Source organism: Mauremys reevesii, linkage group 9 (assembly GCF_016161935.1).
Source record: "Mauremys reevesii isolate NIE-2019 linkage group 9, ASM1616193v1, whole genome shotgun sequence".
In the NCBI taxonomy this organism is placed as follows: domain Eukaryota; kingdom Metazoa; phylum Chordata; order Testudines; family Geoemydidae; genus Mauremys; species Mauremys reevesii.
In genome coordinates, this window is record NC_052631.1 from 39,780,080 (window position 1) to 39,802,401 (window position 22,322).

General features: G+C 39.1%; 1 protein-coding gene across 2 annotated transcripts in view; it reads right to left on the reverse strand.

Annotated features, from left to right (window-relative positions):
* Positions 1–3,373: 3,373 nt before the first annotated feature.
* Positions 3,374–22,322, reverse strand: part of CLSTN2 (calsyntenin 2) — a 695,827-nt gene continuing 676,878 nt past the window's right edge. For both annotated transcript variants that reach the window (XM_039489461.1, XM_039489460.1), the window contains 7 exons: positions 20,315–20,463; positions 18,848–19,071; positions 15,419–15,589; positions 14,586–14,731; positions 7,168–7,291; positions 6,379–6,563; positions 3,374–5,583 (listed from right to left, as the gene is read on the reverse strand). In XM_039489461.1, the coding sequence (XP_039345395.1) occupies positions 5,380–5,583; positions 6,379–6,563; positions 7,168–7,291; positions 14,586–14,731; positions 15,419–15,589; positions 18,848–19,071; positions 20,315–20,463 (1,203 nt within the window). In that variant the 3' untranslated portion in view covers positions 3,374–5,379. The remainder of the gene's footprint in view (positions 5,584–6,378; positions 6,564–7,167; positions 7,292–14,585; positions 14,732–15,418; positions 15,590–18,847; positions 19,072–20,314; positions 20,464–22,322) is intronic.

The following is a 22,322-nucleotide window of genomic DNA, read 5'->3' on the forward strand; positions in this document are numbered from 1 at the left end:
TCTTCTTCACTCCCTCTGGCTCCAGCCTGGAACAAAGTGGTTAAACCCTGCAGCTCCTTTTATCTGAGCCTGCTGAGATCTGATTGGCTGCTTCCATCAGGCATCTCCAGGCAGGCCTGGAGGACTCACCTCCACTGCTCCTTTCTGGGGTGGAATGTAGTAGGACCACAGGGCATTCAAACATATACTAGGGAATAATCAGTTATGCCAACTGGCCAAAAGTGCATCAATCCCAAAGTTTATCAGCCTGAATCTCCTACATTGAATTGCACAGCAGTAAGAAATGAACCACCAGAGAGATGACTCAATATGTTTTAAAATGCATATGAATCTGCCACCATTAGTAACAGACAGAGTGAGTACTGTATTTCTAAAAACTCCTATAACAAAAAGCTTACTTGTGCCATGGTGGTTTACTTATCAGTTGCAAATATCTAATTATGAAATGCCTTAGCTGACAAAGCTAAAATGAGAAATCACCAGGATTTCATCTGCTGTATAACTGGCAGAGGACAAATACCTAACTACATTTAAACTGGTAAAGTACACACTATGACACCTTTATTTTCTATCCAAAGTTTAGTTCTCTTGCTGTTGCTTCTGCCACATTGGCTCATTCTGGAAGGGGAGTGGAAAGCCACTATCCAGAAACCACTAAAGGAAAAACATGACCCACAAAGGTGAAACAATTATAGTTGGAGAAACTAAGATGCTAATCAGGTGTTAGACATCAAGATTTACAGCACTCAGTTCCTTTCCCTCAAGCTAGATTCCTACAAATTGGGTACATGAAAATTAAATTGTGCTACAAGGTTTATATTGTCATTTTCAATAAACATACAACAACTGGCACAGGTATGCTTAATCGAATCAGCAATTATGTATTGTAGTAGGGAGGACAGGATTTCTACTGGCTTGTAGATTATCAAGACCTCAAGATCTGTATTTCTCTTCTCTATAAACAATCAAATGCTTTCTAGATGTTTTTAATGTCTGTGAGCTATGGTATATTTCCCAGATATCATCTGTTTGAATAAATGAATATTCAGAACAAACACTAACATTTTATTTTAGTTAATACTAAGATTTAATGAACCCTTATTTGAACTGGTGTCAGCTGGTGCCGTACATCTTGATATTGATCTCAACAGCCATATGTCTATAGAATGACTTGTAGAAATCTAATACCTGTGGTACGGGTGGAAGTAAAAAAGAAATCTGAGCTATTGACCATGAAAAGGAACATAAGCAGCAATATTAGTTCAGATAACACATTATACAACTGAACTGAATTTGCATTAGTAAATTTTGCAGCTTTTTCCAACCTGTGTCTATCCTCAAACTGTCAGAAGAGAAAAATGTAAGTATCTATCTTAGGGCATTTTTAACACCCCATCCCCAGAACAGCCAGATGCTATACAAGGAGGCCTCACTTTTGCAGTTTCAGGTACTTTTGGGGCCCAACCCTGCTGCTTTTAATAAAGTAAAACTCTCATCTTAATGACACCAGTGTGAGTTTGGCTAAGTAAGGGTCAGAAGACTGGGTCCATTTTAACACTTGCAGGAAAATGAGGACTTTTGTGTGGCTTGATGGCCCAGATCTGTATTTGGAGTAAGAGGATATGCCTCAGGCAGCCTGATTATTCAGGGGAGTGCAAAAGAGTAAGAATGTTATACTGCCCTTTTAAGAGGTTGTACAACACAGTTCCTACAGCAGGGGGTGGGGATTGGGCACCACATAGCTTCCTGAGTGCGAAGATTGCAGTTTTACCTGGCTTCTAATAGGAGATACATGGATGCTCCTTGTATAAACTCTCCTCACTTGTTGCGAACCTGTTCAGGTCTGAGTACGATCTGGCCTTGAATGAAATATAGTCTCTAGTCCACCACATGATCAAAGTGATAAGCTTGAGGGTGAGGGGAAATATACTTAGAGATCTCTAAGGAAATGAAACCGAGAGAGCCCCATTAAGAAATATTATATAGTACTTTTCATTAATCAACCAGGACAATTATGTAAATTTTAGTGTGTTGTAGAACTGGTTGAAATTTTTTAATCTAAGCATATTTTTGACAAAAAATACTTTTTCAATCAAAGCGATTCCCCCCGCACCTTTTAGGTGGAAAAAAATGGCAACTGAAAACAAAACAAAACAAACAATTCAGTAAACATATTCTGGCTTTCATAAAGATTTTCTACCTTTGGGTGGAAAAAAATCTAGTTTTGGTTTCAGCAAAAGTGAAATGTTTTTATTGAAAATGTTTTTTGAAAACCAAAACATTTTTGCTTTTTATTAATTAAAAAGAAAACAAACCTGTAGAAATGTTTAGGGAAAAAATGAAATAATGAAAAAAAATTCCTGTAAAAATACACTATCATTTTACAATCTTTTCTGGTGTTTTGGGCTATTGCTACAGAAAACTGTAGTGATGTTTTGCACGTGTGTGCATTTTATAACGGAATATCCAGTTCTCACTGAAATTTTGTAAAAATGACCCTCCTGATCATTTGAATGAAAAATGCTTCATAACCTTCTAAAATGATTAACCTAAAATAAGTACATTTTAGTGTATAGACTACAATTTTGTAAAACCAATATAGAGATAACACAGGCTCTGCTTTCACTCATCTTACTTCTATAAATTAGACATATTTACAATATCGAATATAAAATTATTCATGTTTGCTCCTTCTGTAATATACCAGCATGATCTGAATAGATTTGCATCCAATAAACAAAATATAAATATTTAATGAATGTTCATATATTTTCAAGTCATGAATAAGTTATAAAATAATTAGACTATTAATAACGTTGTAAATTGCTGTTTTCAAACAACATAAATATGGTGAAAATCACTGACAAAAAAGTTGATTTTTAATTTTTCAATACCATTTTAATTTTGAGATTGATTTTTAAATCTCTAATTTTTACTTTCTGTCTGAGCAGAAAGGTTTGTTTAGTTGTGTGCTGAAAATAACCACAAATGAAAGGCCTGCTTCATATTATTAAAAAAAAAAGGAATTATGCCTTTTTACCAGATTTCCTTATATCACACTCTGGAAGGAAGTAAACACAGTATATATATTTTAATAATGAGTTGTTTGTACATACGCCATCTACAATGCAAAACAGTGAGTGGCCTAAAGAATATCTTGCTATTAAAAAAAATTAGTGTAAGTATAAAAATAAATTAGGGGACCAATCCGGCTGTTCTTACACCCTCAAGTAAATGGGACTGTAACACATGGGGAAAGTTCTGTATTGCCAACACCAAGCATTCAAAAATCATGAGTCAGGCTCTCCAAAATCATGAGGTTAATCTAAAAACCATGATTTTACATAAATAAATAAATAAATAAATTTGGGACTGTCTTCATTTACCTTCTAATTTTTTAAGCTTGTAGGGCCCACTTGAGTCACATTTTTTTGCAACTATAAGAGCTAGAACTTTGATTGTTTAAAAAAATGAAAGCTGAGATTTTCCGTATTCACATTACTGTAAGAGCTGGGGCTTTAAGAAATATACCAAGTAGCGAGAGAGCTGGCAACCCTGAAAGTTATCCATATGAACCCAGGGTGAGTAAGGGTTGCCCACTGCAGGATTAAGTGCCATTCCTGTGCATGGAGCCATGGCACCCTATCAAAGAAAAGATTTACACACATACTTTTTTTGCTCAGTTACACTCCATACTGTACTGCTACTGAGCTTCTTGTGGGCACACAGGAAAGATAAGAGGAATGGCTCACTCCAAACAGCAAATTACAAAAGCAAAATCCAACAAACAAAATCTAAAGGAAAGAAGAGGGTTGGAAACAGGTGAAAAGTCACAGGGCAGAATTCACTGTGACGCCAGTTGGTTTGTCTGTTATACATTAAAATAGTTACCCTAGGAAGTGCTGCCTCGTTTGTTATTCATGTCATTTTGAAGATGCAAAGGATGTTAAAGGGAGGAGGAAAAAACAAAAACAGACTTACCAGCATATTTTGTGTACTTTTTCTTTGAACAGCGTTTAGGAAAAAATATGCTGCGTTAAACTAATACTTGCTCAAGCTCTAATTGTTCTTTTACTTCTGTTGGTTCCAGGTGGATTTTATCTTTCCTTGTTCCTGTTTTATTTTATAGACCCCCTTTTTCAAAAAATAAAGGGTTCAGGAAGAGGAGAAAAAGGACAGTTGTAGGTGCAAAGGAGATCTGGAGAGTCTAGGTTATGTCAGTTTTTTCCTGTGCCACTGTTTGGTTGGTAAAAGTATAGCAAAACTGGGGGACGATATTTTATAGAATAAAGCCAGACATAAATTCCAGCTGGCATCATTTAATCAGTCTTTCTACAGGCAGAAGGGAACATTTCCCCAAGATTATATTTCATTTTCATGCATACATGTAAGTACTTGTCTAAGTCCCAACCAGAGGCAACTTGAGTATACTGGGGTTCATTGATTTTCTGTTACTGCAGTAAGATACTGAATCAAGATAATGATTTACAATGCAGATTACAAAACACTGATTTGCAGCAAATTACTGAATCTGTGGCTAATGATCAGCCCCACAGGTTTCAGCCCAAACCAAGTGGAATTAGAATTTATGTTTCACATAAGATAACATTACTTAATCTGTGGGCAGAAGATCTTTGAAAGTTAACAAAAGAAAAGGTTTCATTTTCTGGGGGTTTTACATGATAGTAGTCAGGTTTCAATAGGTGGACTGGATAAAGATTTTATCTTCAAGGTCATGACACATTTGCAGAGAAATGTATTACCCATTCCTATTCTCACATACACCCTACATGTGAAGTCTTAATATCCTTCTGTAGAATGCAATTAATGTCCAAGAAGGCAAAAAAGAAAAAGAAAAAAAAAGGAGGTGGTAAATGGCATTCAGCCTTTGACACCTGTAGCACTAAACCTCTGCTCTTATTTGAAGGCAGATATTTTTTAGACACACAATAAAGTGAAGCCAAATGGCAACAGCATTATTAGGATCTACAGAAATAATTGTCATAACAAGCTGAAATCTCTCCTGTATGAAAAAATAGCAAAGGCAAAACCTCTACGGATTGAGTGACAGGACTTTTATTGGATTATTTGGAACAGAAACTGGAAATTGAGGGAATAAATTGACAGACCAAGCTCCAGACTAGTGCCATTACCATAGAGGACATTAAAGTTGGTACCCTGTATTTCACAAGGCATTGTAAGGACAGGGACAATTCTATCAATAGCAACTGATACAACTATATCAATTTGGGCAATAGAACTATATCTATTTTAGGCAATAAATTCAAATCCTGTCAGTTAATTCATAGACAGAGATTAACTCGACTCAGAAATAAATTGTATTGGTGTTTACAAAAGGAGCAATTGGACTGGCAGGTTCTAGTAAGGGAGTGTTGAATCATCCCACTCCAACTGCTGTTGCCTGGTGGCATTCTGTTTGTCTCCCTCATTTCCAATTTCTTCTTCCTCCTCCTCTTCCTCTTCCTCCTCTTCTTCACTTTCACCTGATTCATCACTGGTCGTATCTTCCTCCTCCTCTTCCTCCTCACTCTCCTCTTCTACATGGCGAGGCTCTTCATATTTCTACATTATGTTAGAAAATACAGAGAAGGAAAAGGACTTGTTCATTAACCTAGCTAGGGGAACATAAAGCAATTGAACCAATAGTTTAATACCTCCTGTAACACCCATGAAAATGGATTGCTTCAGAAACTAATTGCTAATATATTGGGAAAGTGCAATTTACATGGCTACCTGGTTATTAGGGGATATATAGAGTAGAGTGAAGTAGCAGGTAAATTCTAAAGCTTGAAGCTATTGTAAAAAAAATGGAATATTGGTAAATGACACATTGCTTAGCAAAGCTACCCATAGTTAGCTCTTTTAATTTTTGATCATGTGTCAGTTTCTCTAGACAGGTGTTCAGTTTTGTTGCTCGTTTCTGAACCTCTGCCCTGGATTGCCCCTTGCCTTCAGTGTGTCAATATTTGGTACCAGCACATTTTAAAATGGATGAATTGCATTGTTGTGGGTGCTTTAAATTGCAAGTGTCTATGCTGGGCAGGAAGTGATAGGGCAATGCTCCTTTCCCCCTTAAGCCAATTCTTCACCATCCCATCAAATAACAATAATATACACAGAATGACAAATAAAATAATAACAATTAATAATAAAAAGCATAATAATCATTATTTGTATGTGCTAGATGCTGTACATACACATAGTAAGAGACAGACCTTGCCTTGAAGAGTGATCAAACAAAGTAGTAATTTAAATAAATCCATCTTTAAAGTGTTTTTAAAAAACAGTAACTAAGCAAGCTACCACCCCAAATACTAACTCCTGGAAGTGCCATGGCAATCCAGCTTTTTTGCATACCTCCATGGGGTTGACAGTAATAGTTAGAGCAGAATCATCCCAATCCATTTCATTTTCTTTACTTCCTTCATTTTCCATAGAGCTGTGCTGATGAGAAGTCCGAATTCTGTAGACGCCCAAGGCTATGATGAAGACTAGTATGCTGACACAGATTATTATAACAATAGTAGCCACGCTTGGAACAACTGAAAAAAATAATGGAATCATTTCTCTACAGATTTACATACGCACCACTAAATACATTCTTTCCTTCACTGTTCTTTCTTTCCTTATGCTGAGATTCTGCAACCTGCACATCACTCGTAATATTTCCTATAATTACATTCAGTGGTGACAAATGGCATGAACAATGCAGAACAACTCAAAGTCATACCAGCTGTCTGTTGATGCCAGAAGGTTAAATTGTCCTTCATCCATATTGTCCCTTTCTGCTAAGGGACAAATATTCCCGGATATTCCCAGGAACACAATTAGAGAATTAACTTCATTTGTGAAAATAACTGTCTGGAATTCTGCCATTTGCCAGTTTTAATTTTTCAACTTTCTGGTCTCTGTATTTTTTATTTTTTTTAAAAAACCTGGGCACACAATTTCCAATAGTGTATTTTTTAACTAAAGTGCAACTCCTCACGAAGACAGAGGAGGACAAATGTTGCTTTCACTTAGACCTATGCAATGACTTCTTTTGGGTAGCAAGGTATAAGTGGGGATTCTATGTCTTCATTGGTTGACTGAACTGAATCACAGCAGAAACACTGACAACATGAGCAATTTCTGTATAGTTAATACCTGAGCCATGAATGCTGTTTATGCTTTCCTCTGGGTGATGGATAGACTGGAGAAACTGTGGCTGTATTGCCATGTGATTTACATGCTCCATAAAATTAGAGTTGGAGTTGCGTAGGATATTAACCTGGAATAACAAAAGAAAAAGAAGTGTGATACTACAAAGTGCTGTAAATTCCAATACCATACCATGGTGTCTGAAACTGTGCTGTGAAGTTCATCATCAGACAAGAATATTATATAGATCTCAGTAAAAGATTCAAGTTCATTTTGTAGACACTGGAGACAAGATCAAGAGTCTCCCAAGCCAGTTAACCTATCCTGGGTTATTGTACGGCTTGGCTGGGCCACTTTGTTATTGGTAGCTCTTCAACAGACTGGAAGAATAAAGATGCTCTCTCTCTTTTTTACCTGTAGGAACCAGCTCTCTCTCTCTTTGTTCATCTTTCTATCATAAGTTAGATGCACTATTGAAGTCACAAAGAGTTTTATCATTGTCTTTAACAGGAGCAGGTCTGGACATTTGTAGAGCCCTGATGCCATCTGCTCAGACCAAATATTTCCCTCTTCATCCAATTTCTCTATGAATATTGTCACTTCCTTTTTTATGCTACTATAAGATGCATTTTCTTAGCAAGTTGTGGTTTCAAAACTTCAGATAAAATAGATGTCAATCTAGATTTAGTTTTGTGGCTTGAGCCCATATGTAGTAATTGCTTGCTTTTATTCATTTTTCTCTAGGTTCGCTTCTTACTAAGCTATCTTTAGGATGTCTGTTTTAAATAAAGTTCACTTTGAAAAGTGACCGTGTAAAAATGGCACCCAGTTATTCAGGCTGTTCCCTGAATGTATACAGTTTTATATCTGCTGACATTAGTGACTGATACATTTTATTACTCTTGCTTCTGTTAACACAATAGAGCCATGCCAGCTGTGGGAGAGTGGGCTGAATTCTATTTTGGCTCATGTATTAACATAATTGTTAATTAAGTTGCAAAGGCATGGTCAAATTCAGCCTTCATTTACTACAGGTAATGGGGTTAGGCACAGAAGAAACTGTAGAGAATCTGGCCTAGAAAATCTTTATGGAGATGATCAATGAGCCAGAAGGAACAACGTTTGATTTTCAGAACCCGGGTTACATTTACAGGGCCAGCAATTAGATTCAACCTTTTTACTTGTAAACCAAGACAAATTGTTCTGAAAATCATTGAGACTCCAATACAGAATTCTCCAATGACATATTTAAAGTTAATTTCCACCATGCAACTGCACTTGAAAAGTGTCCAGATGAAAACCCAAAGAATCACCAACATGGTGCTCAAGAAAGTGTTTCACAAATGTAAGTATTCATGGCAGTCCTGACTATGCAATGTAACAGGTGTGCATGATACTTGTGTTCCTCCTTCTTGCCTGAAAATGAGATATGAGCCCAAGTTAACAATTTTTAAACACTGAGTAAGATGAGCAATATATCCAAATATTGATTATATGTTCCATTTAGCCATGGCAAATGGCATCCTTTGTAGTAAGTCCCCAGGATTTAGAAAGGACAAAGATTTTTCTCACATGACAGCACATGTTGTTCATGAAAAATTCTATTTGTTTCCTCTCAGAGAACATATTTCTGTAAAGGTTCCTTCAAAGGAAGGAAGGAAAGAATGTAATTCATAGCACAAAGCAACTCTGCTAACCCCTTCTTTTCTCATAGTCCATATAAATACCAGCAATAGGCCAGGAGGAGAGCTGAGAAAGGAAAGCAAAAGGCAGAGCAGAGGTGACAGGAATTTGTTGTTTTTTTTCAGAGCTCATGCATGCATTTTTAAAAAGTTAATTCACTAATTTATTTTTAAGGGCCTAATTATAGGATCTCTGGGCCTGGTCCTCTACTGATTTGCAGTATGTCCAGTCATTTACACCTGTGCAAACTGGATATAAAATGTTATCAATGCCAAAAAAGTCACTCTGCAACAAGGTGCACTCACCCTTTAAGGAAACTACAGGCTCAACACAACATACTTCTACTTTTATCCCCAGAAAAAGAGAATTCTGGGAAAGGAAGCACCCAGATGGATTCTGGGAACAGGGGCGGCTCTAGGAATTTGGCCGCCCCAAGCACGGCGGCATGCCGCGGGGGGCACACTGCCGGTCCCGCAGCTCCGGGGGACCTCTTGCAGACGTGCCTGCGGAGGGTGCACTGGGAGGGCGGCAGGCGGCTCCGGCGGACCTTCCGCAGTCATGCCTGCGGGAGGTCCGCCGGAGCCGCCTGCCGCCAAAATGCCGCCCCAAGCGCTCGCTTGGCACACTGGGGTCTAGAGCCGGCCCTGTCTGGGAATTGTAAATTGGACAGAATATAAGAGGCAGCCTTTCCTCACTCAGTGTGAAAAAGAGAGATATGGAACGAGGCGGGGAGAGTGGCATGCTGGGGAGATTCAGCAGAAACTGGTGAAGCTAGCAGTTTAGAAGGAGCTATGGAAGCAGTCTAGAAGAGTGGCGGGTGGATAAAAGCATAAAGAACCCATGGGAGATAAGAGTTCTGTGACTTTTGCAAGAGCCTTGAGGTGGACAGAGGTAGAGGATGGTACCCAAGGGTTGTGAAGTACACACATAGGGTGTACTATTACAAATAGCCAAGTCCCAAGTGGAAAATCAAGGGATTACCAGAGTGAAAGAAGAGGCTGTGGGCAAAGGGAACACACAAAGAACGGGGCACTAACTGATTGATAACTTACTGATTTGGGGCCCACCACTGGAGCTTCCAGACAGTGAGAGCACTCACTGGCTTCAGTTCCCTGCAGCGTGAGAGGGGAAGAATGGTAGACTCTCAAAGGCGGCCTGTGGCTCAAAAGGAGAGGCTGGATGAAGTCTAATACATTCCAGAGAATGGAAAGATGGACAGAAAGGCTCATTACCCAGTAATGGGACTGCATGGAGCTTTTGTGTTGGTTTTTAATTTGGACTCTTGTTTGGGACTTCAGTTATCCCAGGAGATATGGAATCCTTCTGAGTTAGCTAGAGGACTTAATTTAATTATTATACCAGCTCAGAGAGAAACTGAGGCACAGCTAGGAAAGGGAAACCGATGCGGTAACCACATTATAATAGGACACCTCTGACCACAAACACCAGTCTTTACTGCGTTCCTCCCTCCTCTCAAAAGCCTGAATAAATATGCCTTGTAGAGTGACCTAAAGGGAAACAAATATGGGCTATTTCAGATGAAGGGTGGGTGTTAGTTGCAGTTTAAGGCCCCTTGTGAAAAATATCATGCAAGTAGCTCCCTTTCATTTATACTGTGTGCGCTCCAGCTCTTTAATCTCCACTGACTAACTATAGCTCTATTGTGCAGGAGGAGAGGCAGTCCTCATGCCATTCAAAATCAATGCCAAGACTTTAATTTCCTTCCAGAAACCAAGAGATATCTATTGCAAATCATGGTGCAGAATTATCCTGTGCACTAGCTTTGTCTCCAGTTTGGCTGAAGGTGTAGCTCCAATGCTGACTGTATTGCAGTAATCTAATCTTGAGGTGATGTGGCCATGGATAACAACCACAAAGTCTGTCTCCAACCAGTAAGGCCATGTTTTCCTGACCAAGTTGAAAAACGCCCTTCCTAGACATGTTGTTATATGGCTGTTTAGTAGCAGCTGGGGATCCAGTAATTCCTCCCAAATTCCAAATTCTATTTTAAAAAAGTAGGCGTACAACATGAATAAGGAGGCCAGGTATAATCCTTGTTCTAACTTCCAACAGCTTCCCCCCAACCTACCAATAGCAACTCAGTTAGCTGGCTGTTACCCATGCTCCTTTGCCAGAGGGTGCGACAGTCAAGAGCTGCTGCTGTTCTTAACTGAGAATCTGGATGCATGGAGAGGTGAAATGTTCAGGAAGCAGCACAGATATGCTTAAAGAGAAGTATTGCAGCAGTTCAGTATCTGTGAGAAAAGCACTTGAGAAGCTGTAAACTCAGCCAGACTTGATAAAAGGAGAAAAACAGAATATAAGCACAGCAGCAGCCTGAATTTGCTACATTTTCTAAATGCAGGATTTCATAAGAGCTTAAAAATTAAAAAGAAACTATGCCAATTTTGCCACGGGCTGAAAGAAATGAAGTTCTTCATGGTATTAAAAAAGCCATACAAAGGAGACACTGGAGAACCATGTAGCTGGCTGATTAGATGAACATATGGGAGCAACCTGCAGCATATTCTGCCATAGCAACCCACTGTCAGGCTAAACAGGCATTCAGAATTCCAATAGAGAGGACGCATTCCAAAGACATAAGGAAGAGAATGGGACAGTCATTCCATGAAATGGGAGCTAAGTAGTGAGAAATGATTTCAAGTATACAGCATTTCTGGAATTACTCCCAGCAGCTGTTGCCACAGTCAGTTTGGGTGACAGTGGAGCAGACAACCAATCAGTCACCAGCTGAACAGCTCACGTATGTGTGAATTTAGTGCCTCTAGGTCTGGTTTTGGTATGCAGCCTACAACTCCATAGCTGAAATTTTTGTTAGTAATTTTGACTCCATAATCAGTTGTGGGCACAATTTGTTCCATTTCTACATTTAACAGATTTATGGGTGTAAAAGCAGGTAAAAAAATATGTACTCAAAACTGGAATACATTATTTTTAAAGTATTGACCTTTCCCATAATACTGTCTATTTAACCTATTTTATAGGTATAATTTGAGATCTTAATGTGGGAAAACAAAAATGGAAATACCCAACCCTGGAACAGCTATGAATTACATCTGTAACTGTCAAATAAAGATGTATCTTTCAAAGTGCATGAAGTCAAAACCCAAAGGTTAAAAATATATACATTTTAGAAGGGGAAAGGATCAAACAGAGTGACCTGGTCCAATGTAACTGCTAGTGTAATTCGTGTTATCTCTATTAAAACAGATTTTGAGTTATTAAAATGCAATATTTTTGTTGGCAGGATTGGACTTCTTCTATGAAATTCATACCAAGGACTACTGCCTCCATTTGTAGTAGATAAACCTGGATGTACATGTGAGCAGAACCTATTCTACAATCCTATTAACCCAATTCCAGTTCCTAATGAACAGGTCGCCATATATGTTACAAGTCGCCATATCAGATTGGACCTGAGGTTCAGCGGGTCTTATATTCGGACTCTAGCAATCTCTAATACCTGATCATACCAGGGCTTGAGCCCCATTACTGGGATAAGGTAAGGAGACTTGCACCGCCCTGGCCCATGCTGCGCTTGTTTTGTGCCTCTACAGAGAACTTAAGCCCTGAGATATCAATCTGGCTTATTATACCAGCATGGAGTTCACTTTAAAGAAAAGAATTGTAAACTAGAACAGATGCTGGTGATGTTGAGAGTTAGGATATAGATATTCAGGCCTGTCTGCAAAGGCCTATACTTTAAGGATTTAGGTGTATACTTATCACTTAGCTAGTTCTAGAGGTACAAAACAAGAATCAAAATCAGTCTGCCTGCTTATAGGCCTTCTCTCACTATGATAGTCTAAGGCCTTGTTCTTAGGCTAAGGTCTTTGGCTACGCAGCAGAGGCAGCCATAAGCTGGGAAGCGAATGGTCATGTCCTCACCAGTCACACTGAAATAAGGCAGTTTGGGGCTGTTAAAAAGGTGATCCAATCTTTCCAATCAGAGAAAGGGAAGAGCCTAGAAGATTTAAAGAAAACTTAGTTTGATAGCATCCTGTCTGGCAAGAACTCATTTATCAATAGCTGGGGTGTGAAATCCTCATTACTTTGTTGTTCTATCACTGTAGTCTCCATTTCTCTATTGTTTGTCTGTATCATCTCTATCTGGTTCTGTGATTGTTTCTGTTTGCTGTATAATAAATTTTGTTGGGTGTACACCAATTAAGGTGGTGGGATATAATTGGTTAGATACTCATGTTACAATATGTTAGTTAAATTTCAGTAAATTTCAGTAAAATGATTGGTTAAGGTATAGCTAAGCAGAACTAAAGTTTTACTATATAGTCTGTGGTCAATCAGGAAGTGAAGGGGGGAAATGGGAACAGGGAATGGGGGTGGGGGAATTGGAATCATGTTTTGCTAAGGGGGGGGAGAGTGGGAACAAGGAATAGGAACAGGGACACAGGCAAGGCTCTGTGGTGTCAGAGGTGGGAAGAGGGACACTAAGGAAGGAAATTGGAATCATTGCTTGCTGGAAGTTCACCCCAATAAACATCAAATTGTTTGTACCTTTGGACTTGGGGTATTGTTGCTGTCTGTTAATGCCAGAAGGACCAGGGAAGAGAGTGGGTGAAGGAATAAGCCCCCTAACATTGAGTGAGGTCTTTGAAGTAATGCTGCATACAAGAATGAAAAGGGCTTTCTTTTTCATGCTGGAACAGCATGCTCGTTACTAGCCAGAGCTTGCTGGCCTGTGATTTCTGGAGACACCTGCACTATCTCACATTGCTGTGCATAGGAAGCAACAGTATTCTGCCTCATTTGCCTGAGACAAAAATATGTGGACTCTCTGCTTTATATGCAATTATCTAATTGTGACTGTCTATGTGTGAGCAACAAATGCTGTAGAACAGAGTATTGATCCTGAGGATGAAAGATGCAGTACATCTGATGTGTTGGACTATGATAGTGAAGATCCTCTATAAAAAAAATTGCATTGAACTCTATCCTCATACTGACTAAGGAGGTGCAAACTAATCTGGAATGATTTCCTACTGATGAAGAATACATCATTTCACTTACCCCAAGTGGGCAACACTTGGTGGCACACAAAAAAAAAACCCAGCGTTGACAAAAAAGAAACTACAAGTGAAGTTGGAAAGCAATGAGCTTGCAACATGGTGCTTTCAAGCAGGAGAATAATAGTTGGGACATAGGTTGGAGCTTGAATGTGGGAGACAGTTCATGGAAAAGGTAAAGATGACCTACATCTCAACTGTGCATGGGAAAGAATGCGGTTTTGTATATTAGTATCAAGTGAGAGTTCATCTTGTCATTACATACCGCAGTAGGCTAGACAGAGCAACGTCCATTCAGTATTCCCAGCTAGAGAGGTCAGTCTTTCATTTTCTATGGCATATGGGGGGAGGGATAGCTCAGTGGTTTGAGCATTGGCCTGCTAAACCCAGGATTGTGAGCTCAATCCCTGAGGGGGCCATTTAGGGAACTGGGGTAAAAATCTGTCTGGGGATTGGTCCTGCTTTGAGCAGGGGGTTGGACTAGATGACCTTCTGAAGTCCCTAATCTTCTATGACATATGTAGAAGTTTTCCTCTCCTAAGTTATTACTACTCTTTCATTATAGCACCCAAAATGTGCTAGGTACTGTTCAAATACAGGAACACTCAGTCCCTGCTCTGAAGGATGAGGGAAGAAATGTAGCTCATCAATAGCAGGGGGAAAGTTTTGGTAAAAATGCATCTTTTCATTACTCACCTCCAAGTTAAAGTCATTACTGGTGTATCGGCCATTCAGCTCTGAGCACTTGATCCTGAACTTTCTATCAAAGATGTTGAAAGTGTGCCAATTGCGATATCGAACCTGTCGAAGCACCAGTTCATAGTGTCTCATTGTGTCCACACCTGAAGCAGTAACACAACATGAATAAATACCAAAAGATGCTTAAGAGGCAAGCATTGCAGAAACCTTTTTGTGTTTACTACAAGAGTACTGAACAGGGAAATCACATGTTCTAAATAATAAAATGAAGTGGATAGAACAATCTGAATTTGTCAAAGATTCCAGTTCATATCAAGTTAAGTGAGCAATGTTAGGACTTCAGGAACTGTAACAAAAAAACCCTTATTTTCATACTAGAGAAAAAATATGCAGATGTGACACTAATAATTTAGTTACTTCAGAAATTACAGTATAGCCTTCAGTGGGTCAGGAACTGATCAGCACTTGTGTGAGAACACTAAGGAACCCCCTCACGGACATATGCCATATAAGGGCTTGTCAAAGGGAGAATATGTTCTGTGTCCCCATATGCTCCTGGGGGTTCACATCACCAACTGGGAGTATAAAAGGTGGGGCTATGGCCATGCTGACTCCTACAAGATGAACCAGCTACCCGGTGGAGCAGGTTTCCATCTGGGAGCTGAGATGGAATTGTGCTTTTTTGAGGCACAATCCCTTATTGAGCGTCCTCCGGATAGTGTGGCTCAGGTCTGCTCTGTCCCTAACACAGAGTGGTACCTTCAAGGCAAAAACCTAGCCCTTTCCTTTTAAGAATGTGTAATTAAAATGTAAATGGCTCATTAGCATACCATAGACAGAATACCCTGCTGTGGAGTTGGTGGCATCTAGATGTTTTCCTTGAAGCTCCTTACGATCCAGTTCTAAACACTCCTGTCTGGGATCTAGTTCCACACCAATGACCAAAATGTCACAGAAATCCAGGTTGTGAACCATTTCCTCTAACACAACTGGCTTATGGACTGTAAACACAAGGAATAGACCATACAGAAATAAGAAACAAAATCCGAGAAAAAAACGTCACAAAACAGATTTATACTTTAACCTGGTTTGCACCATGTTGTCAGCTTCCAAAGGGAATGGCTGAATAGTTCTAAGCATGTATTAAACATTGACGATTGACTACAGCATGCAAGTCAAAAGCAAGAAATCTCCGATACTCAGATGTGATTATCAGGGGCATATAAGTACTTAGATGAATCCAAAATATAGCAAACCATAATATATGTCAGAAATATAACACTGAAACATGATTTTGGAAGTAAATTCACAGCTTAACAATTTTGCTTTTCAATACTGTATTGACATCAGCCTAGTACTACTTCATTCAGTACATGTGGCAAGGAGCTGTGAACATAAATTTTTTTTTTCTGTGATTGCATGATTCTTTCAATTATTCTATGGCCCATAAAGAATTTAGCTTTAGAGAGGATGCTATACTAATCTATCCAAGAACTAGCATAGTCATAAACTGGAATATCAAATGATCACGCGTTTTCCCAGCTCAAAGTAATTGAGTTGTAAACTGACTGTCTTCCAGTGAGGAGTATAAAATCTATCCTGTCTCAGAAGAGAGAGTCAGATGCATATTTAATATTTTAATTCTCTGGTCCACTTGGCACAAAGCGGCTGGAACACTGGCTTAACTGGCTCCCTGTGGATACCCTTTGCATAATATAAATCGCTGGAATCACAGCAACTATCACCCCTCCTCAGGCTCCCAACTTAGAGGGCACTCCCAGGAGGAAGGGATTAAAGTCAGAATCACCCTATTCCCTGGCAATCTTCAGCTGCTGGAATAGCCGATGAGGGCTGTGGATTAGCAAAATAACTAAAATGTACAAATGCAAAACCAATTAAAATCAATGACTTAAAACAAGGTTTCCTTCTTGTTGATTTAAATTACCATTAAAATTGGTGATTTTAATTGCTTTGATTTAAATCAATCTGTCCTGTTTAGGACTAGATTTTCAATGGTAATTCAGTGCCTAAAGATGCAAATACATGCCTAGTGGGATTTTCAAAACCATTTATGCACTTAACTCCCAATGGGAGTTAGGCACCTAAGTACTTTTGAAAATCCCAATGATCACCTAAATACATTTAAAAATCAGGCCCTTAGACATTTTTACTCATAATGCATAGGGACATGAATGAAATATCATCAGAGTTCCTAACATGCAAAATGAATGATCATCTCTTTTCTGAACAGGTATCCTTGTATGTCCCTGGAAAAATCATGGAACAGGTCCTCAAGGAATCAATTCTGAACCACTTAAAGGAGGGGAAAGTGATCAGGAACAGTCAGCATGGATTCACCAAGGGCAAGTCATGTCTGACTAACCTAATTGCCTTCTATGATGAGATAACTGTCTCTGTGGATGAGGGGAAAGCAGTGGATGTGCTATTTCTGGACTTTAGCAAAGCTTTTGATACAGTTTCCCACAGTATTCTTGCCAGCTAGTTAAAGAAGTATGGGCTGGATGAATGGATGGTAAGGTCGATAGAAAACTGGCTAGACGGTCGGGCTCAACGGGTAGTGATCAATGGTTCCATGTCTAGTTGGCAGCCGGTATCAAGTGGAGTGCCCCAAGGGTCGGTGCTGGGGCCGGTTTTGTTCAATATCTTCATTAACGATCTGGAGGATGGTGTGGACTGCACCCTTAGCAAGTTTGCAGATGACACTAAACTGGGAGGAGTGGTTGATACGCTGGAGGGTAGGGATAGGATACAGAGGGACCTAGACAAATTAGAGGATTGGGCCAAAAGAAATATGATGAGGTTCAACAAGGACAAGTGCAGAGTCCTGCACTTAGGACGGAAGAATCCCATGCACTGCTACAGACTAGGGACCGAATGGCTGGGCAGCAGTTCTGCAGAAAGGGACCTAGGGGTTACGGTGGACGAAAAGCTGAATATGAGTCAACAGTGTGCCCTTGTTGCCAAGAAGGCTAATGGCATTTTGGGTTGTATAAGTAGAGGCATTTCCAGCAGATCGAGGGATGTGATTATTCCCCTCTACTCAGCACTGGTGAGGCCTCATTTGGAGTACTGTGTTCAGTTTTGGGCCCCACACTACAAGAAGGATGTGGATAAATTGGAGAGAGTCCAGCGGAGGGCAACAAAAATGATTAGGAGGCTGGAGCACATGACTTATGAGGAGAGGTTGAGGGAACTGGGATTGTTTAGTCTGCAGAAGAGAAGAATGAGGGGGGATTTGATAGCTGCTTTCAACTACCTGAAAGGGGGTTCCAAAGAGGATGGATCTAGACTGTTCTCAGTGGTAGAAGATGAGAGAACAAGGAGTAATGATCTCAAGTTGCAGAGGGGGAGGTTTAGGTTGGATATTAGGAAAAACTTTTTCACTAGTAGGGTGGTGAAGAACTGGAATGGGTTACCTAGGGAGGTGGTGGAATCTCCTTCCTTAGAGGTTTTTAAGGTCAGGCTTGACAAAGCCCTGGCTGGGATGATTTAGTTGGGTTTGGTCCTGCTTTGAGCAGGGGGTTGGACTAGATGACCTCCTGAGGTCCCTTCCAACCCTGAGATTCTATGATTCTATGATATTACATTGCATGCAGTGCACATTATGCCCTCCCAAAGCCAGAAAGTATTCTAGATCAGATATAGTTTAAGACAACTGATCATTAGGATTGTTACAGAAAAAATGCTTTAGGGAACCAGTGCTCCTAAGCCAGTATATTATTAGCAATTTCAACTTTTCTGAGAGATGTAAAAATAGTTGCCTATTATTCTGGTCTGAGAAATGTACCTGAGGATGATTCCTAAAACATCTGGTTAATGACTTTTTAATTAAACTTCATAACAGCAGCCAAAGGAAGACTCTTTTTTAAACAATTTTTGGTGACGCTTTATTGATATTTCCTAATGTTTGCCTACCACTGAAAAGGTCAGGATATTTCATGTTAACTTTGTTGAGCACCTCTAATAAGAAGTAGGCTCTTCAAAAGCACAATGTAAAAAAAAATAATTCAATGGTTTAGAGAAACTACTTAATGAACATACACACAGTAGCCCTGTAAACTTGTGCCTGAGGATCTGTCTGTTTCAAAAAATGTTTGAAATACACATTAAAATAGTCTCAATCCTAGATTGTAAGCTCTCTGGGGCAGAGACTGTCTGTGTTATTTCTGTGTACTGTATCTTGTACAATAAGGCCTTAACTCCTGCTTCGGACAAATGTGGAAAACAAATGCACAAACCTCCATCATTTTCTTTAAAGTCCACAGAATGTTCCACTTTGGTGACTGTGCTGACAATTCTGATATCTGGTAACAGAGTCACTCCCCTTTCACTTTCAAATTGCGTAGCTGGTCTAGCAAAGTGGTCCATTCCACTTATTGTGATCTTGGGCTCATTGGCCTGAAACACCATTACATAGGCATCTATATCTGGGATGTTAATGCAGACATCTTCACCAAAACACCTGAAAAATATATAGTATTCTTTAATTGCATGGAATAGTTGTCAGGTGAAATTCTTCCCTTGCTAGAGGCATGCAGTATAAAGCAAGCTAGTTTGGCTACCGCACCCACTCTTTCTGTGTATGTTTCTGTCTTCGCTCTCTTTTGCCCAATGCCCAAATAATTATTTTTTGTGCATATTTCTCCTTGCTATTTAAGCTGCCTTTGCCCCCAGATAAGTCCATTTCATACTGTGATCCAGCAGTACATATGCACATCTTTCTGTACTCTTACTGCCACGTGTAAAACTTAGCAATGGTACTAAGAGTTCTAGGTTGCAAAGTCCACATGGGCCTATATACAAATGTTCACAATTACTGGAATTACCATTGACTAGTTAAACACCTCAGTGGCACGTGCAATCATTAGTAAGGTCAGTATGTAGGTAACATTTAGACAATTAGCATTTAACAAAAAAGACTCAATGGTTAAAAATTAAAGTTAACTAGATAGCAACTAAACATTGTAAGCTTAACATTAGGGACCCAAATTGATATAACATAGTTATCTTGTTAAATGTGAATCAAGAACCTAACCATCGAATTAAATTGAATGCATCATGGGCTCAGCACTGCATTTCCTGAACACCAACAACTCCAACTGAAGTCACTGTGTACAAGGAATGGAAGACTGGTCCTTTACCATGGAGAAATGTTATCATTGTTGCTTACGCTATACTGTGATAGTTGTATGATAATAGTAGGACACAGTAATTTCTACTTTGTCCAAGATGCCACAATTTTACAGTGATTGTGGCCCTATCACAATATAGGCAAAAGCTATTTCTAGCAGAGAGGCATTGCCCCTGTAGATGTACCCTCTATTCATTATAAAAGGCTGATTTAAAAGTTATGGCTTTTATGTCAGAAGAAACCTTAATCAATTGGACAAATGGGAATAAGTACTCTATTGACCTTCAACTGACATATAACATACACACAGACTCTTCAATATAGACCAAATGCTTCACAAATGGGACACAACTAAATTAAATTTACAAGAAAGACACCATGAAAGCAAAACATAAGAAACCCACAAAGTAATTAAGTATAAAAGCAAATGTAACTCATGCCTTATGCTCGATAATTTAAAGGTATAGTTTATCAACATATTTTAATTCAAATTCTATTTTTTATATTTCCAAAGAAAAAATAATTTATTAAAAAAATATAACTAATCTAATCAGTTTAACTGAATGTAACTTACTGGACTTTAGATGAGACTTTAAGACGCCGTACGCCCGCGGTAGGGAACTGTCTAGAGTTGATATATGAGACCTTTTGGAGACCTTGATTTATATTCTCAATATCATCTCCTTCCATGACAAGGACTGACTGGGAAGGGTTGAAGTGATACTGGGGAAAATGTATATAATTAGTATTTAGGGTAACAGGTAGATAATACACTTCTAAGGAATTATTTAGAGAGACTGGCTAAAATCTAATAATTTAAGAAACAAATGCTGTGAGTAGTCAATATTAATTCTGTACATATAGAGCTTTTAGGAACAAATACCCACCAGATGCTCATCTATCACACATCTTAGTAATTGTTATTGCTATAGTTAACCGTATAGTAAGTTAGGAGCTAGTTGAACTACTGTGAATCTACACTATTTACCCAGCTGCTCATATTTTTGAAATTCAACTTTTCATAAATGCATCATCTTATTATTACAGGATATGCTAGGAAAAATATTGTTGGTAAAAAATAATTGACTTTAATAAGAATTATGCAAGAAGCAAATTTGTCCTGCCTTGTTTTTATTTCCTCTGTGTATTTTTATTCCAGTCCATCTTTGAGATATTTTTCCACAAGCGAACAAAGCAATTAAACTTTCCTTACTACAACCCCAGCAATAAAGGTAATAATTGGAGATATACCAATCTCCTAGAACTGGAAGGGACCTTGAAAGGTCATCTAGTCCAGCCCCCTGCCTTCACTAGGAGGACCAATTTTTTGCCCCAGATCTCTAAGTGGCCTCCTTAAGGATTGAACTCACAACCCTAGGTTTAGCAGGCCAATGCTCAAACCACTGAGCTATCCCTCCCCCATAAATGACAGTCACAACCAAAGGGATTCTCCTTCCTCTGTCTCATGATCACTGGAGGGATCACTATGTAAACTGGGGCTTCCTCCTGCATAGAACCAGCTGCTCATCTGAACTGATAAGTCTTACTAGAGAATCATTGGTTGTCTTTGTAGCTGTGCTAACCTTTCCAAAGCTCATAAGACTGAAAACAAAAATGTAGCAGCCTGCTGACAGAGGCCAGCCTATCTATGTGAATTGTAAATGCTGATTGGTTTTATCACCATCAAGACCGAAAGGCTTGTTTACACGATGGGGTAGTGCACACTGCAGGGGTGTGATTTCTAAAACACACTAATGCATTACACATTAATTGGTTCATGTAGCTCCCACCCATGTGCACTAAATCTTCCTGACTGTGCTTTAATGTCATGCTGTGTGAAACAGTACGATAGTAAAGCACACTAGGCAACCTGTGATGTGCAGCAGCAGGGTCTACACGGACCAATTAAGGTGTAACACATCAGTGCACTGTGGAAGTCACACCCCTGGAGTGTCCACTTCCCCACTGTCTAGACAAGCCCTAATTCTGAGCTTCATTTAGACACAAATAAGTTTGTTTTCTACCTTTTTTGTTTGTTTGGTGTACGTGTGAGAGAGTGAGAGTTTGTTGTTAATTTCCTTCTGAAAGATGTCTGTTAATCAGGTCAATGAGCCATCTGTGCTGCACAGAAAACCAGATCAACTTTCTGAGTTTACATCCTCCTGCTTAGGCACCATAAAACATAAGGAAACTAATACCAAATGCACTTTCATTCCATGCAGTTGTTTCCTGAGGCTGACTGTTGATTATGGGAACATTTTATATTATATTTTATAGTTTACGTCTCACAAACATCTACGTTTAAAAAAAAAGGTTTAGAAAAAAGATGAAGATTAAATAACATGTGCACATGAGTGGGGCAGGGCAAGCTTTGAGCTGAGTAAGACAGGGAGACCTAGGTTCAAACCTTGTGAATAACATCATGAACAATTTAAGAGGTTTTCTGCAGAAGAATGTAATAACACTACACGTGATCATGCATATCACTCTTTTTACCTGTAAACTAGCAACAGCAAAGAATGACATTAGCAAGGGGAGACTCAAGCTAGCTAGTTAACTTAATGGCTCAGGTGCAAGAACTC